We start from the raw sequence: 19,004 nt of genomic DNA, 5'->3' as shown, positions 1-19,004 counted from the left end.
AGCGGCAAGGTGCTTGACATCGCGGAATCGCACCCGTGTTTACAATCTAATGAGAAGTTAGTGCTTCGGCATTCTTCCAGCAGCAAGTTCCCAGTGACACTTTAGCGCATTTTTTCTCCCGTCATTGGAACGTGCAGCTACATGAAGAAAAAAAACATACGTACCAGCTAAGATTTCCAACGCGCGAGAAGGTGCACACATGCTCTCGCTGTTGGCACACTCAACATCGTCGTTGCCGCCGTTGCCGCCATCGTTTTCCGTATCGGCTATCGGTTCGAACATGTACGGCGAAAATACAAGCTGTCCGAGACAGCGAGAACATTCCATAATGCTTACAACTCAGCTATGAAGCCAGAACAGAGCAGCGTGCTACGCTCTGAAACGGCGGCGCCGACCGGCGACTGCCGCGAATGATGTCACAGCGACCCCGACCAATCACGGGCAACAGCGGCGTTCGCGCGGTGCCCTGAGGCGCTGGTGCGCGTTTTCTTGAAAAAACGGCCGCTTGCGTTTGTTTCCGCCCTTTTTGAACCAGATATTCGTGTTCAGGGGACTCAAAACTGTAGAATGCCGCAGAGAACTCATTTTTTTTCGAAAAGTGTTTCAGCGTCCCTTTAAGAGCTGCGCTCTAAAAGTGTCGTCGTATAGTTCTCCGCTCTCTAGGTGACACAACAGTCGGCAGACCCCACATGCTACTCGTCGGGCATCGAAACACGGGGGTTATTGGACGTTTCACAAGTCGCGTGATTGAAGGATCGGGGACAGACGGCGCCACACCAATCCCAGAGCTGCTTAGCTACGGTAATCTCACGAGAACCGAGCAAATTCAGCATGAAATTGACGACGACCCGTTCCTAACCACCAAACTTGCACTCGCAGACTTACAGTGTACGCGCCGTTTCTATCCTTTCTCTCCGTTTCGGGATGACGTGTCAGTCTGCTTGACAGGCCGCCTCGCTTGCCAGTCATCCGTCGTGACTCGCGACGGACAAACTACAGTGGAAGGACTTTCTCGGCAAACACTGTGCAACACCGGTCGGTAAACACGACGACGTCGGGGAGACTGCGCGCCCCGACTCTTCTATTTGATCGCTGAAGAAAGTGAGGGGGAACCTCGGCCTCTTCTTGCTCACCGCCCACCGCTCCTCCGTGCGCCGCGGTTTTGTTTGCCTTGCAGCTCCGCCGTTCGGTCCCGGTCGGCTGCCCCGCTACAAGCCAGCGAGCACCACACAACGCTTTGTTCGCTCTCGGTATCGGCAGCCGAAAGTTTTTCTTTTCATCTGCTGTGCTCCGAATTAGGATTCCACTTTTTTTAGCTTTAAAATGCTCGCTGCGGGTTTTGCGATAAACGTGCTTCTACAGAAACGAAAGAAGCGCAAACGTGTTTCTTCCTTTTCTGCCTTACGGCCGCTAGCAATCGATTATGCCCTTCAAAGACAGTGATGTTCGAGTAAACATACTAACATGTACAAGAGAGAGAAAGAGACATGTTCGAAACACGTCATGGGTTTTGAAACCGCATGTAGCTGGAGAAACGACGGCACAAAAGTCCGTAAACGATGGTCTCTGTACGATCAGCATGATGCCTCAGTTCTTTCTTTATTTGTATTTTCTTTGTTCTGATATTGAAGAGACGTGAACACACTTCCCGCGCTTTCTTGGCTAAATTCTCTATAAAATTTAATTTTTTCATCATCATCATCAACCTATCTTAAGTCCAATGCAGGACGGAGGCCTCTCCCTCCGATCTCCAATTACCGCTGTGCTAATGTTTTACGACTAGCATTTTCAAGTTTTAGTGAACAGAGCCAGCTGGGAGGTAAAGCGCATTAAGTCGAACGCCTTTATAACGAAGTCCTTGTGGGCTCCGAAGTGATTCCTTATACAGGTCACTTCGCTGTAAAGGGTCGCGCACCGCCACGTCCCAATAGAACTGGGGCAGAATTATATTGTAAAGGTCATTCCATTGTAGAGGCGTTCGTTGTAGACGCGCTCGACTGTGTATTCTTACAGAGTCTGTTCAAAGATATATCGATTTTAGTATACGACGGTTTATAAAAATGAAAGCAAGATAGGAGTAAGGTGCGCCTGTGTTATTCAGAAAATACACACAGACAGTAAAAAAAAGAAAAGTGAAAAGCTCGAGAAAGATGGGCAGTACGGCAAATCAGTTCTGCAGAAGCCTGCAAATTGAATGAATAATCAGGAAAGAAATTGTGGATTAATCCGGCCTTGCTCTGCGATCGGCTAGCTTCCTGGTTAGCTCTGATGGTATGAACTAACACACTGGAAAGGCATCGTTTCCGGGTTACAATCGCCAAACCATAACAAATCTTTTTTTCGTTTTTTTTCAACTGCAATGCACTGTTTTTCCGAAACCCGTGTGTGTTTTCTTTGTAGCTTCGTGCCACTGTAGGTGGATAACTATTTATCCCATTCAAAACTGAGCAATGTTAGCAGCGAGGTCAAGTTCTCTGCCGCGATGGGCACATGACAGTTTAGACAAGTTAAATTGCGAAAAGTGCGGCAAGTTATCGCGCCAGAAATTTTACTTCGCGTTAAGCATATCACCCCTACTGAAAACCTTTGTAAGGCTCTCAGGTACGATTAATCAACTTACCCTTTAGATGCGCACGATTTAGGGCGAAGGAACCGCACGTGACTTACCTGAAAGAATACTTCAGTACATTGACAGCTGCATGGTGCCTTTTTGTAAATTAGGCATCTGAAGTGAGCTCGAAGGGATACCTTCTCCAGGAAGATAATATGAGAAATGTCTGCTGTGAAGCTCTGGGCAGGGATGTCACAAAAATATTGGGCCAAAAAGAATGTTTGAGAGCGTGTTGCTTTGGGCAAGTAAATTCATATTGGTGCATGGAAGCTATCTTTAATGGAAGCCACCTTTCTACGTCTAGCTGTTTCCGAATGGAACAATTGGTGTTCGTTCTAAAAGACAGCACAACCTTATAGAAAGTGAACACTTTACTTTCCCGTCAGAATGCTGGGGCTTTTTTTCTTCCTCTTCGATTCTCGGAAGCAGCTACAGCATACTCTAGACCCAAATATACTAGAGTATATGAGACCATTCTTGGACTAATGCTGGTTCAGTCACTATCGAACGCAGGCCAACGTTAGGACAAGCTAGCGCAACGTGAAACCTCTACCTTAACTTTGCATTCTGCGTTTGCTTAGGTAAATATACAATAGCTTTCACGCTACAATGCAATTCTTTGTAGCTTCGTGCTACAGTATTGCGGATTCCCCTTCAAAGTCCGTACTTGTAGCACAGGAGTGGCGAGTTTGAAAGCAGCACACCTTGTATACGTAGCATATTTTATTCGCATACGCTGAACCTTTGCTACGGGAATAATTTTCACTTCCACACTGATTTCTTTAATAAAATCCCGCTTTTGAAATCACGTTGTCAAAAGATGACGCAGGACGACTGCAGTGTTTCTTACGCACCACTTTTTCCCTTTTTGTTTTCGTAATTATAGAACATAATTTAATTTTTAGTGAAGGGTTTACTTATTCACCAGGGACGTCATGCGTCATCATTGCTTACGTTGTCACCGGTAACCCCGCGCTTTATGCTGATGCTGTTGTTTTTTTTTGCACAGAGGTTGCAAGTTCGTTTTCTCGATAGTTCCAGTGATTGAAGCATACCTAATGCATTTCTTTTTCGAAATCGTGTTGTCAAAACGCCAATTTGTTCGCCTTGTGTTTAAGTCACGTCGAAATAAATTAACTGAACTTCTCATTTCAAGCCGGATTTTATGGCTAAGTCAGTCGTTATTAGCATTACTATTTTGTGAAACAGGCCTCATAAGTCTTAGTGAAAACTTCTCAGGAGTGAGATACTTAAAGCATAACATGACTAGGAATATCTCACGTGTAACCTCCGCTGTATGTAAGGCCATGAGCATAAAATATAATAGATCGCGTTTTCTCGGTGAGAAATAATATTTCCGATGTGTGAACACGAATACTACCTCTTGCAGTTGTTATTTACGGCCGGAAGAGCACGAGATACTGAAGCTTAAGACGCAGCGTTCTGAACACCCACATTTACCATGATCGTGCTTGCTTCGTGCGTTTCAGTTTTTTGTCTCTTTGTTGGCACTCTGTACACAATGACACTGAAAGTTGCGTTTGGAGCAAACGACGCTGGAAATGGAACCAAGTGAAATGAACGGAACGCCAAAGATCACAAAACAACCGAACCGCGCCTTTCTGCCAAAACACAGTTCCGGTTTGTTTCTCGCTGGATGGACAAAACACATGGTCGCCGGCACACAGTCGCACACGCACACACACACACACGCACGCATACGCACTCTGTCGCGCACACGCTCCGATCGAATGCGCTGAAGCGGAGCTTCATCGACGAGGCTGTGTGTCAGCCGAAGCCGTTCGTTTGTTCGTTAACGAAGCTTGGGGTGCGCACTGGTTTCGACGAGTCCGGTGGTATAGTTGAGTTCTGAACGGCGTTGGCACCCCCATTTTGTGGTAAGAGGGGGGCTGCTTGCGACTCTCCAGGACCACAAGCCCCCCCTCCGTACCATCTTTGCAGCTGGAGGGTGCAACGGCGACACTCCAGGCCTAGCCCAATTTGCGGTATGTACTCGCTATTCATTCCGTGTCTGTCGGATGGCCACTGCGGCAGTCTCTGGCGTGACGGGGACGGCGGTGGCGCGCTCAGTCGCGATCCTGTCACGGGCTGTCGTTTCAGAATATTTGCGGAGACAAACTGGGCTTGGTGTCGACGCCCGTGAGCCCAGACCCGTACGGGTACGGGCCGAGGCACGAAGGCTGGCCGCACGGGCTGGAGCTCCACTTGGGCGGCGACATGTGAGGCTGCTGCTGGCTGCAGGGGCTGTCCGCGGCCACAATTTTGCCTGCATAGAGGGGCAGGTGCTCGTAAGCAAAGGATCGAGCAGGTGGTTTAGCGTTCGCACATTTCAGGGATGGGTGTAAGTAAATACAATCTTAATTATCGGCGCCTTAATTAACACTAAAGGTCGTGGATTCTACTCCCACCAAAGGTCGTGGGTTCGAGTGATTTAATTAACTATAACTTAACTAACTGTGCATTAGCTAACTTTGCCTTAACATCACAGGTCGTGCTGATGCTTCTTCTCCTTCGCCTTGGCTTCACGTTTTCGTATAAAGAAATTGATGGCCTAATTCGCCCTAATTAACAACAAAGGTCGAGGGTTCGACTGCCTATGTATTTTGGTGCCATGCATTTCGGTGCCATAACGCTGGACATCTGACTTTTCGACCCGTGAGCCATCTAAGGCTTCCGTCATAATAATAATGTTTATTGTACATTTATTCATGGCTTTGGTAAATTCTGCGCCACTTAAGCACTGTTGCACTTGTATATCACAAAGACAGCGATTGTATGCACCTTAAAACAAGCCTAAACGCTTCAAACACGGGTTATTCCAATTGATGTTCGCTAGAGGATGTTTTAATAAATAACCCATATAATATATTGAAGAACGCAACTTGTAATAATCAACAGTATGAGTGGGACTGTGGAGGTGCACCCGGCTACAGTAATACAAGAAATTGTTATACTCTGCTATACCGTGATTATTCGCATTTCTATTACTTCTTACCGAGACTACCCCCTTGCCCTCTATCAGCTTCTTCTAGTTCTGCAACCGGAATATTGACTGGTTAACATCCCTACCTTCCTTATATCCCCCTCTCTCTCTCTAGTTATGTCTGTATCCGCCGTTGGTTTCGTATTGCTTATTCTTAGTTTCTTTCCTCTCAGCTTGAAAAACCTCTGTCAGCAGTGCGGTGACCTGCCCTCATATTCGGTTTAAAAGCTATGAATGTGCATGCATCGCATTTGCGATGCATGCGTGTAAGAAGAGGATGGAATGGAGGGTGCAAATACTCCCGTAGTGCCCAACCGAAACCAAGTTTTCAAACCTTAGTATTCCAATTTAATTTTCATACACTATATTCGGTAAAGCGCGCTTTTTTGTTGCCTTTGCGGTGAAGCCACGTGTAAAAGCGACAGGAGACGCAGGATGTGTGCGAGAATTTTTGAACCCGAAAGTGTTCTCAGCCGGGCTCCAGCAAAAAAATCTATCCCATGTAAGTACGTCACGCAATCATCATCCCGCAAATGCGTGAGATAGCGATACCTTGCCATTTTTTCCCAACCTAATGGTTAGGAAAATAAGCATGGAAAGGTTAGAAATGTTTGCTTTATGAAACGAATTGCGTTCTTGATGACGTATATTTGTTGCAATGAGGATATTTAGGTATCATTTGTTTTATCACTGAGTAATTGCGCAGAAAAAAGGGCCAGTAGCCTGGACACCTACAAGGGTAGTAAAGACGGTAGTGCATGGTAGTGTCTTGCGGTCTTACTCAGTTTGGTGTCTAGAACGACACCATTCCCGGCGCATGCCTGGCACTTTTTGGGAGGTGGTCCCCGACAACCGCCACCACAGCGGCCGCTCACGCCATTATGGCGCGTCTGCTCATCTTTACTCGAACGGCGCAGTTCAATTAACTCACCGTTCCATCGGATGTATACCTATGACGCCTGCCTCCAGGGTGCCGTTTACGCTTCACAGCAACACAGGCGTCGCATACTTGCTATTGCGTCATTTCGCCGGCCTTCGAACGAGACTGTAATTAACAAGAGACTGCGCACACCTATGGACTTGCATTTGTGAATGTGCTAGAGAGCTGCCACTGCTTCCTAGAATACAAGTTTATTTTGGTGCTATGACCAATTCATCTGAAAAAGAGGTCCACCAAATATTGTTCAACTGTCTCTTTTCTGTTCAATTTTCTCCCCTCCGTATTATTTTTCTATTCTTTCACTTAATTTCCTTAAGGCACCATTCTTGGAGCATTGAAAAAGGGTCGTAGTGTACACGTGTTGTTAATCGCAGTCACTGTTCACAGTGTTCCTAGAAAATGGTGTGCTACTTTTCTTTTTCTAACTTAACTTTAATGCAATTGTCCTTGCGTCTTCTAACGTGGCAGGGGTGGCAACGATGATGAAAACGACGACAAGAAAATGCAAAAGCAAATACTACCCCGTAACAACAAGCCCAATATAGCGCACTAAGTAACTGAATAGCCAAGCGCAGGCGAAGAGCATCGTCTCTCCCGCAAATACCACAATTTTCGTTCCGGCAGGACACCTCGTCACTGAGCTCATAGCAGGTAACTCGCAGCCGCCTTGCACAGACACGACACCCGGCAGCGTCGCCTTCGAGAGCGCAGGACGGAAGGCTTCGCGCCAGAGCTAATCACGAGGTCAGAGACGTCACCACGAGCGCACCGTGCATATCGCCTTCGGTGCACTTCCTCAGAAGTGCCTACTCTCGCAACTCTAGGGAACTGTCGAGAGAGAGAGAGAGAAAGTGAAAGCCTAGGGCTGCGGGAGCGCGGGCTGGAGACAGACGACGCAACTTGACCATTAGGCCCGGTGGCCACTGGACATAAAGAAGGCCCGCTCAAGATGGACGCCGCGAGCTCCTTTTCCGCCCGCCCCTCTGTGCCTTCCCTTGCGCGCATCCATTTCTCTTCTCTCCACCCTCCCCCTCCCGTCCCTAGACTTCCCAGCTCTCCCTATTTTCGCGAATGCGTCTTCGTTCCTTCGCAGCCCGCTTCTGCTGAGCCCGGGCCTTCCTTCTCCTCCGCTACGTTGCATTGCGCAGCTGCCTTTTTTTTTGTTTTCTTAATTTTTTTTCGCGTGTCCGACGCGACACTAATGGAAACAGACGACGGACAGCGTGCAGCACTGGACGCTCCTCCCAAGTTCGCTAGCTGTTCTGCGGGCGGATGGTTGAGTAGGGGGATGGCGATGTCGCCATTTTGCTGGGAGTAATGACGTCACCGCTTTTGGAGCCCGGCGCGTGAGAGATGGATGCTCGCCGGCTCGCTCGGGAAGCTGTTTCGCAAGAGGCGCGACGACGCTGACGCGGTACTCCGGGACTGGTCGGTTCTTGAACATTTCATGGTCTGGCGTCCCGTTCGAACAGATCGACGCGCCTTGGGGGCGCTTCCTGGACGTGCAAGTTTTCTTTCTTTCTTTCTTTTTCCTTCTTTCTTTCTTTCTTTCTTTCTTTCTTTCTTTCTTTCTTTCTTTCTTTCTTTCTTTCTTTCTTTCTTTCTTTCTTTCTTTCGTTCTTTCTTTCTTTCTTTTCCACGTCAGGCATACGAGACAAGTCAGGAAAACAGCTAAGCTTCTTCGTAAGAAGAATTAATGGACTCTGGCGAAAAAGCAGTGAGTCTTTTGCGTTTTATGCGAATAAACTTAGGAATTTTCTTCTTGGCTGCACCGCATACACGTTGCCAATCTAACCTTGCAATTCGAAAACGCTCAGCCATGCCTCTTCACGCTTTCACCCATATTAAACAAACAAACAAACAAACAAACAAATAAAAAACAAGAAGCCTTTCGCGCAGTCAAGTCAGAAGCAATAGTCTGGAAAAGACGGAGGCCATCGGGAAGGGTAAATTGTCTCGCGACTAGCGCGTACGACCTGAAAAGAGAAGAAATGCCACACTGATTCCTTAAACGAGTGAGTAGTGCAAAATGGGACATCGGGTTGCGAATATTCAGTAGTCAAGATATTACACTTTCTTCTTCATTTATACCACTGCTGCAATGCGCAAGACGTCTGGAGGTCGCCACGACGTGGACAAGGCGACTTCGTTGAATAGCAGGCATTTCGAGAAGGTCGAAAGCTGGAACGCGGTTTACGTGATCGGAAAGCGCAAGACAGCGCGCGCCGCCCGACTGCCCTATCTCCGATATCATGGCTAGAGAGGTTGGGTTTCCGTTAGCACAGCGAACAATGGAGACGACGGGTCAAGGTTGATAAGAAACGGACAGATATGTTTCCCTATTATTTCTATCTGTCTCGTTTCGTCGCGTTTGCGTCTTTTGGCGACATCAGAGCCCTCCCAGGGAAGTCACTTGCTCATCATTTTATGTAATTTTATGGGCCTTCATACCCCTAGTACGAATTGTATCGTTCTCCGGGCCGCGTTAATGTGCGCAATGCTTATCTTCGAGCGAATTTCCTTGCTGTCACTATATTGCAAGTGCACAGTTCAGTATGCTTAACATGCAATACGAAAACGCAAATTGTTTGAAATTACAGTAAAGATCATAATATAAATTATTTTAAACTCGTAAACTAGATGTTTGTCTGTTTGACCTCCCTGCCTTTCCTCTCTTTGCTATATCTCTCGCTCTCTCGTAAAGCATCATCACGCGACTCTCTCACTCATCTGACGGTAAAGCATTAGTTACTAGGGGAGCAATTGAAGGCCAAACATCCCTGTTCTTCTATTACGTGTCCAAGCCTCAGCCCCGGTACACGTCAGTGCGGTGGCACATAGTTCAAAGCAGTTTTTTTTTTTCGCACTTGGGTCGTTCCAGCGCAGAAAAAGTTCTCAAAGCCTCTTCGGTTGAGTCTTCAGTTCGCGTTAGAGACGATAAGCCCTTAGCTATGAAGGTTGAAGGAGGCCCCAGCCACACGAAGACAGAACATAAAGGACTCAACTTGCTCAATTTTCGACTCTACTGAGCTATGAAGACACACCGTCAAAATTTACGATGTAACGGAAAGCTGGCTCGGTGATTGCAGAGTGGCATCACCACTGTCTTTTATTTTCCCGTCTTTTCTAGCTTACCAAGTCCCCTCTACTCAGGATAAGTGTAACCGCTTTAGTATTGCAGAAACGCAACTTACAAGTACAAGCGTAAAGGGACTCTAAAGCAAAATCTAGTTATATTATTAGGTTACCTTTACGGGCGAATACTAGATAAGCCACTTCTACCGCGAAAGTGGGGTTTGTAAGCCAGAGAAGAAGAAAAACCTAAACACAGTTCGCTGCGACGTCATAAATTCTGACGGCGTCTGCTCCGGTCTAGTTAATTTTTTAGACTACAATATGGACTTAGTTGGATTCTAAAGGAGCCAAAGACTGAACTTAGCGAATATCTAGAATTTCTACTGCGCCACAGCGGCCCAAAATACGAGAAAAATGATTAAAATCTATGACATCACACTGACGTACCAGCGGCGGGTCTCGGTGCGAAATAATTGAAAACAAAAAATACGTGTAAGTTTCGCCATCATTTCTTCTTCTATTAATCAACCCTAACCCCTTACTGTTAAATTAACAAAAAATAGTATTTAGAAAAAATACCTTATCAACCCAAACTGATCGAGTGTTTCACTTTGCTCTAACTTGATATTTCGTTTTGGTGCCTCTTCGTTGGGCTTCGACGTAATGATAATTGTCGGCTCACCGTTGAGGTGCTTGACGTCTTGCGAGTGGAGCATGACCTTCACGTCCTTGGAGTCCTTGGCGCTCGACGTGTGTGTCGTCGAGTCGGCCGTGGTGCTTATGGGCGAAGTGGTGATGCCGGCGTCCGACCCCGACGACGAGGAGGACGCCGACTGCTTCTGCTGGTTGAGCCTCTCCTGCTTGCGGAACTTGGCTCTCCGGTTCTGGAACCACACCTGCGGCACGGACAGAACACCTACTCATTATGTTGTTCGTTAAATGATGGCATCCCGAGAAAAATGGGCCACGCGAGGGACGGCTACCTCAATCGTTATAAAGGTTTGGCCAGAAATAACCTAAGATGGCTATCCAGGTGTGTGAAGCTGAAACGTGTCATGTATGAAGCGTCTGCTGCAGCCGGGTTCCTCTCTCACGCTTCTCTCTCTCTCGGGACACGTTGTGCCATCTAGCGGTAGCTCCGCGAAGCCAGCACATAACCAGTGGCACAAACCAACAGCAACGGTCCAACTTTTTTAGAAGGCAATAGTTTCTGGATCGGTCCGCATTTTTAGGCTGCGCTATCTGGATCGGCCTGTATTTTTTGGTTAGGTTAGCTAGCCGGAAAGGACGGGTCTGACGACGCGAAGAATGGTGTTGAAATTAAAATAATTTGCAGCAACTAAAGAAGATTAAAACGAGAAGATCGAAGAAACAAGGTAGAAAGAAAAACATAGAAGAGGAATAAAGGGGCTGGTATATATCCATGCATATACCGAGCTTTACATATCACCAATACGTAACTGTCCTGTCACAGAGTTCGTTATCAGAGCAGTCACTAGATGAGAGAGCGAGCAAGCCAGCGAGAGAGAGAGAGAGAGAGAGAGCCTCGCATACAGCGAATAAAGCAAATCGCTACAAATAGTCCAGGTAAGACGTTACAGTACATTTTATCAAATAAAGTAGAGAACATCAATGCAACTTCCCGTAATTGTACAAGTATGATAAAGAACACAATACTGATTGAGCATCTTTCGAAATGAGTGCATAAAATACCTATCGATTAGAAAGTCCCGAAGTGCTGAGAACTGCGTCGACCAGACGCTATATACAGTTGAGACAAATTTACTGTCTGTAGACTAATCTACCTGCATTAGCTTTCTTTATTTGTTTGCGCACAATGTATAGCAAGTTACAAGCAGCAGGTAAATAAATGTTTTAATCATCTTATATTTATTAATACGATTGTAAAGGAAAGGTTGGCGCCTTTAAGTGGAACAGGCCTAAAAATGAAAAAAAAAAACACACTGAAACGTTTGAAATATCCTGAATACGGTCATAGAGCTCGAGCACATATAAAGTACTGCTCACCTGTCCTTTCTTGAAAGAATGAAATGAAAGAAATTAGCAAGGTAGCACACAATTTTTGAGTTTCAGAATTTATTGCATTATTTTCTATCTCCGTATTGTTTACCATTAATCAAACAATTTGAGAATATATTCAGAAAGTACTGTTTTACGAACTACTCTGAATTCCTTCATGTTTCTTTCTTCTTCTTTCATCTCGATGCATAACGACAAACAACAGGCGAATCGAAGAATATAGCCATAAGCACGTAAAACAAAAATAAAAGTTTAATGACATAAATAAAAGCTTATTTCAGTTTCTTGCGTTCATTAGTCAATAACGATGCGCACAGATAGTCTATACGTTACAGATTAACGTATATAGACTTCCTATAGACTGACTAACTATATTTCGTAACAATTAAGGTCACTATTTCTTCGGAGAGATGAGGACACCAAGAAAATATACGTATAGGGGCAACGAAGCGGTCACGCTACATGACCGTCATTAGGATCTTGTTGGGAACGTTAACTTTGTAAAGGGCTTAACTACGTTGTTGGACGGACAGATATCTGTCTGAGAAGTGAACGACGAGTATCAAAGCAAGCTCAAGCCTCAGGTAAGTTTAAGTCTGAGAAATAATAATTTCTCAAACAGTAAAGTAAAACTAAATTGTGAAGTTTAATTAACGCCCCAAGGCTGCACTGTGGGCTGCGATGGACGCTGTGGCGAAGTGCAGTGTACTAATTTTGACCACCCGGAGTTTCATTCAACGTGAAACCCAAAGCAAGGTACACGCGCGTTTCTGCCTTCCACCGCCGTCGTAATGAGATTGTGATGAATTGTCGTAACGAATTGATTCCAGGCCGTCACGTCCTGGAATCAATGCCGCTGCCTCGTGCTCTGCAGCGCAACGTCATGGACACTGAGTCGACCCGGCAGATTGCGAGCATCGAGAACAACTTCTACACACAAGGTAAGACAGGAGTTTTCTGTTTATTTTTGTGTGTGTGTGTCATAGTTTAATCAATATCACTAACGTATAAAGAGCAAGAATTCACCCCCCCCCCCCATTTGTTTCTTTTTATTGTTGAAACGATTCACATTGACACAGTCCAGTGACAAATTTCAGATGTCAAAACAAGGCGTTATGGGCACTGCTGTTGCTGAAATTCGGGAGCAGCGGTGACCACGTTCATTCGCCAAATGAAGCAACGATCCTTTTTCTTCCCTTTTTCCTTTCCCCAATGCAGGGGGGTAGGGCAGCCAACCGGGCTCAGTTCATGGCTAACCTCCCTGCGTTTCATTTATCATTCTCCTCTCTCTCCTTCAAAATTAGGGAATATGTATAGTGAGGCTGTATAGTATAGACATGTTGTATGAACCTGAGCAGTGGCCTCTGTTTCGGTGACTTACGTCTAATAGATGGCAACCACGCGATTTAGAAGCCTGAATAAGCCACTTGGAGGTTGATTCACTGATACGTACACCAGAAGAAAAAAAAAATGGCACTGGAATGTTGGAGCAGTTGGACGTCTATAACGTAAAATTTTTCTCCCGCCATATCTTGTGAGTATTGCACAGCTCTTCATCCTCACCTTCATTTCGTGTTTGTATATTCTATACAGTCTTCTCACTCGCGTACAAAATGACCGCTTCCGCAAGCGTCTTCTGCGCAAGACGCCGCGATGAGAACGCCGTCCTGACGCTTTCGCTCAACCGACTTACGCTAGGCAAGAGGAACGAACAAAGTCGCCAGAACTTTTTTTTTTTTTCAAGCGCAGCCGAACTTTTCTCCCACGCGGCCTCGTCTCTAGAGCGCAACTAAGCTGTCAGGCACTCTCTCTGTAATATACTGCCCTTGCGAACTGCTCCAAGGACGGCTTTCTGGCAAGCGGCGCGTCTCCCAAAGGATTCACGCCACCAGAGCGCCACGAGCAACGCGAGCCGTGTGCAAACGGGTAAGGACGAGGTTGGGGAAGGAACGGCCCAAGTGCGAGGTAAGTGCCGTTGACAGCGAGTATTTCTCGAGTCTGGCGAGGCGAGACCGGCGGTGTGTGTGTACGCGTGGGCGCCCGCAGCTCCCGAAAAAGAGCTTTGGCGCGAGCCCGCGACAAAACGCGCGCATTGCGGAGAAAGCGCGCGAGGTTACGTTTTCTTTCTTCTCTGCTTCTTTCGGCTCCAAATCTAATTAACCGAGCTCTCTCTCCGAGAGCCGCAGACTGTTGTGAGCACACCGGCGAATACGTGCGACAGGGGACGAGCGGACTTGAGTGTGTCCAACGCCGCCCGCAGAGAGAGAACTGCTCGCCGCCTCTTCGCCGCAGCGCTGGCGTTCATTCTTGCGCCGCGTGCATGCTTGCACCATTCCGAGCGCGCGCCACCTCTGCATACTATATGCGACCATCAGCGCGCTTGAGCGGCGGGGACTCTCCGACGCACTCTTTCTGGCGTCTTGCTCGCTCGCCGCAAATTTTCCCGCCAACTGCGCCAACAGAATGTGCGGGTCTGCGCCAGCTGCAGTGTGTGATTCATGGACGCTGTACAAGGAGCACACCATTGTGCTCTGTCTGCGAGTTATTTCTGTCCCTTTCTCGGAGGTGCTCTGCGGCTCGGCGCTGTATATATAAAGGATGTCTGAGTTGTATAAGTTGTAGGCGGCCGGCTGATGCAGGCCGTCTACCTCTAACGAATTGGCGGGGATAACCAGTTGCGGCGGCTGACTCCTATAGCAGTACAGTGGCTGTAATAGCAGCGTGCTGTCGTCTTGGACCGGCTACAAATGGATCATTCTCAATGCTCACGCTCTGCTTCCGATCGTCATCTCTGTCAGCAGACACAACGAGTGGCCGATAGTGGCGCCGCTTACGAAGTGGAGCATTCGATTATGAAACGGAAGTCGCATCCATGGGAAAAGGAAAGTAAAAATATAAGCAAACTACGGCTGAAATAATCATTTTAAAAAAGCCGGCCTTGCGAGTTTTTGATGGAATACGAAGTCAATAATCGAGAAATTATAGTGCAACGCCGGTGTCCACTGAGTGAGTATACATATACAGACCTGTGCTGTTTCCGTGATTTGCGGCTCATATGCTCCAAAATTGTGAAGTATTTGATAGATTTGGATTATCCGCCACGGTGGATTAGCGGCTATCGTGTTGCGCTGCTAAGGACGAGGTCGCGGGATCAAATTCCGGCCCCGGCGGCCGCATTACGATGGAGGGGACAAAATACGGCGTGACTCATAATCAAATCATGGTTTCGGCACCCAAAGCCCCACAATTCAATAGCTCTGGATTTGGGCGTCTAAAAAATTGTCTGAAAGCTCAATTTCACCACATTTGTCATTTATTCAAGCGCGTCAGTCTTTCCTTGCTTGCGTGCATGCACTTGCTGCACGTGTGTTAGTACATAATTGTACTACTACTACTACTACTACTACTACTACTACTACTACTACTACTACTACTACTACTAATAATAATAATAATAATAATAATAATAATAATAATAATGTGTACATGCGTGCGTGCATATCCGATAAGCAAATGATAACAAAAAACCGGCACCGAAACGTGCGGACGTTGTCAATAGCACCAAATCAATCCTTTCTTCATCTTCGGAGCACTGAATATTTGTTGCGACAAAATGTGTGTGTATTCCAAGCATGCTGTAACGCTACGGCGTTACTCATTCTTATCGCCGTTCGTGCTGTTCTCTTCCATGTTTAGCGGATACCTTTCGTTGCCTTTCAAGTACGTCCCGTTATGCGCGTGCCCGTAACACTCGCCTTCTCGAAACACGGATACTGTGTTGCATGACTTTTCCCGTCGCGACGCTCACGTTAGCGACCTGTGGCTGCGGTCAGCGCGCCAGTCTACGCTATCTATACCAGCATTCAATAAACAAGTGATGCGCGCAGAGCTTGACAGACCGGCGGGGCAATGGCAATGGAAACTCCCAGATGGCTCAGGTGCGTTGCTCAAGTTCTTATTCAGCTTTTACGGTGAACGAGCCTAGATGACAGACTTTGAGAACGTTGGGTGCTATACTGCTCGCTTGTGCACGCGCCTTAAGTTGCTTGTGCTCCTTTCCTATGTTTCTATCTCCTTAAAATCCATACCGCGTTCCATCATCCGTCATCATGCGATAACGTTGTCCTGTATAGCACAGTCGTCATGCAGTCGCCATGCCATCGTGGTCAATCTGCCATCCTAATTCCATTGTCCTCACGTGTCCTCGTCATCACGACGTCATCGTCATACCATCGTCATCAATCAATAGTTGTCCTGAGTGGGACACGCATGTTCTAGCGTCGCAGGTTTTGGTCGAGCGAAACGATTCCCAGTGAAAATGTGCCCAGTTTGGTCGCGTTCTGTGGGCTTGCCAATTGTCTTAAAACAAGAACGGGGTTCTTTGCAAACGAAAGCTTATAGATAAAACCGATTTACATAGGAAGCGGTGTCCGCACTTTTATTTATTTATTTATTTATTTATTTATTTATTTATTTATTTATTTATTTATTTATTTACAGCTCTAGGAATCCTAGTAATCCTTTTTATTACGTTTACAGAATGAAATACATCGCACACACAGAAGCAAAGGTGGAACAATCGATAACTGTCGGGACCTGATCACAAGCGACGTCATTGAAGATAGAAAGACGTGAATTTTATTTAAGGACCAGTGAAATCGACTTCAGGTTGCCCCCTCTTAGCTTCCTATCTGCACTAGCGTAAGTGGAAAAGGAAGGTAACCATGCAGGTTGTCGGGATGACGAAAGCGAATTGAGCGCAGATATAAAGCATACGTGCGACATGTGGACCCACCGCTGCTGCTAGGCAAGGGGGACGCATCTCAGGAATTAAGTAATTTATGGTTGTATTTGCAATTTCACATATATAATGCCTGGATATAAGGTTCCAGTAGTGCGTCTCCAGTTGGCGACCGATTGCCAAGTTTCCACTTCATTCATTCATTCATTCATTCATTCATTCATTCATTCATTCATTCATTCATTCATTTTCGGAGCACCTTGGTCGTTACAAAGTAGAGTGGTAACGCATGCACAAAGAAGAATACACGCAGTGCAATGCACCAGCAGCCATACATGATAAGGCATAGATTACAATTAGGAGAAACATTTACAAAAATGTAGTGTCATTGCACTGAACAAGCATATTATCCAAACTGCTTGTCTTTTATACATCAAAACAGTGCGCCAGGTTATTTTTCGTGAGCTCCCACTATATGTACCGTACGTGTGAAGCTAACGTTAGCTAAGCTTCTAAAAAAAGGAAAAGAAGAATGTGAGACCCATGCGGTCTCATATTTCAGTCGTCAGTCGTCAGGAATCTGACAACTGAACCCCACAGTTTTTAGAATCGTATACTGCACCGTGGTTTCTTTTCTCATATTTTTCTTTTCGTTCAGCAGCTTGGCTAACACTAGCTGGGTATGTGTGCACGAGCGGCAGGTGTTCGCTGCTTCCTAGACAAAGCTCGGCGTATAGTTAGTCAAAAGGGAAACCAAGCAGATTTATTCGCAAGAGAAAAGTACCGCGCAGACGTGCCAAACTTCGGCCGCCGCTTTTTCGATCTAAACAGCGCGAGGGCGCGCGTCAACACCCGACCCTGCGTGCCAACACGTCAGGCTGACTACAACTTTTCTTCCCAGCAGACTCGTATACCCGAAGAAGAGTTCCTGCAGCGCGGTCGCTGAGCAACTCAACCGCAGGGCGAGAACTTCCAAGCTTTCTCCGCTCCACGGCTATTGGCTGACGAAGAACGCTGCGCCAGCCGACGTTGACAACGACGACGACGAAGACAACTGAGGCCCCGCTCTGTGGGCGGTGAACGGTGTGACGCCGGGGAAAGATTCCCCGAGGCTGTGTGCACGCTTACCTGCCTCCGACCCAGTCTTTGCTGAGCCCGATGCTACACCACCTTTCTGTCGGCGCGTATATCATGCAGGAGGGAAAGGGCGAGAAGCGTTCTTCTGCCGCCCGTGAAATGCGCCACCGGGTACTCATCGTCGTTTTATTCCTGCGACGCGCACAATCCTTGCTTTCCGAAAAAAATAAAAGGCACGCTTGCCAGCTTCCTTCGCGCGCTATACTCGGTGTCTTTCTTCCCTAGGGAAGTTGTGGGAAGCGGAGAGCGGAGCTGAGGAAAGAAGAAAAAAAGGGGAGAGAGAGAAAGGAGAAAAGGCCGGGTCGGAAACCGGTCCTTCGTCGTATTGACGGAACTCTAATTAGTGCTAATGCAATTACGCTAATTGGATCAGCTCCGCTACACCCCCTTCCCCTTTTTCCCCAACCCCTGGCTTCACTCTTCGCCCGGCGCCTTGCCGTCTTTCACAGACAGGGGCACGCCCGTTTAGCTTCGGGGATGACCCCCAGAACAAAAGGGGAAAAGGAGGCCGAGCAGGGACGCCGCCAGAAGACGTAGCAGCACGAAAATAAAAGAAAAAGGAAACGCAGCCGAGAACCTCGGGCTTTGATCACCTCCTCACGGCCTGTTTCTTTTGTGAAGACTCCTTTCTCAGCAACACCATCTCGTTGCCCTCTCGTCTCCTCCTCTTTAACTCGGTCTCTCTTTCAACTGCGGCTGCACACACACGCACACACGCTGCACGACGTTGCAGTAACACAGAACGAAGCCCGCACACTCAAAGTGCCGCTCCTCCTCCCATTGTTCTTTCAGCGGTGTCTCCTTTCTCTTTTTCTCTCATCGTCAAAGTTGGTTGAGAGACCATAGATCGCGCTTCGTTTAGCTGTTTTTCATCTTCCCACGCAGCGTTCCACTGTGCTGCTCGGCGGTTCGGGCCGATGGAAGGCTGGTTGGCTTGCCGACTGTCGACACTTCGTCTTTGGGCCTGTTTCTGGGCCTCGTCCTCTTCCGCTCCCTCTCGCATCCGTTGGCTTCTCGCTTTTCTTGCCTCCGGAGCTGCAAGCCTGCTCAAACTCATTGCCTCTTTGTCACAGGGCTGTCGATAACCCCCTTCTTCTCTTCCTTCAGCACTTCTCTCGCCATCATCTCTTGCGGGTCTGTCATCGCTTCGGACGGACTGTAGCAGAGCTGCACATGCCGAAAGTGCAAAAAAAAAAAAAAGAAAAAAGAAACTTGAGCTCGGTTGTGCGTGCTTTGATCTGCTCTGTTTTCAGTTTTCGTCCCTGCTTGTCCCTCTGACTGCTTGGCTGTACTTCGCTTTTCTTGCAGCGTAATCGAAAGTTGTGCCGGGTACCGGTGAAATGGGCAGGCCGCAGGGGACGCAGCCTCGTCCCTAACAGCTAAGCGATGACGGAGAAAGGAACGGGTCGAGCAGAGAACTTTGTTTTGATGAGTCGGCGAAAAAAAAAAGGAAAAG

General features: G+C 47.2%; 1 protein-coding gene and 1 long non-coding RNA gene across 3 annotated transcripts in view; one reads left to right on the top strand and one right to left on the bottom strand.

The window, feature by feature from the left end:
- Positions 1–3,602: 3,602 nt before the first annotated feature.
- The window catches only part of LOC142579049 (uncharacterized), a 106,747-nt gene continuing 91,345 nt past the window's right edge, over positions 3,603–19,004 (bottom strand). For both annotated transcript variants that reach the window (XM_075688871.1, XM_075688872.1), the window contains exons 4-5: positions 10,313–10,526; positions 3,603–4,898 (exon numbers count right to left, since the gene is read on the bottom strand). In XM_075688871.1, coding sequence (XP_075544986.1) covers positions 4,729–4,898; positions 10,313–10,526 — 384 coding nt within the window. In that variant the 3' untranslated portion in view covers positions 3,603–4,728. The remainder of the gene's footprint in view (positions 4,899–10,312; positions 10,527–19,004) is intronic.
- Positions 14,433–17,746, top strand: LOC142579051 (uncharacterized). The gene is made up of 2 exons (XR_012827349.1): positions 14,433–14,676; positions 17,313–17,746. It is a non-coding gene; the product is annotated as an uncharacterized LOC142579051 (long non-coding RNA).

The sequence above is a fragment of the Dermacentor variabilis genome, chromosome 4, assembly GCF_050947875.1.
Source record: "Dermacentor variabilis isolate Ectoservices chromosome 4, ASM5094787v1, whole genome shotgun sequence".
NCBI classification, from domain to species: Eukaryota; Metazoa; Arthropoda; class Arachnida; order Ixodida; family Ixodidae; genus Dermacentor; species Dermacentor variabilis.
Note: the sequence above shows the minus strand (reverse complement) of the source record. Positions and strands in the feature narration are given on the sequence as shown.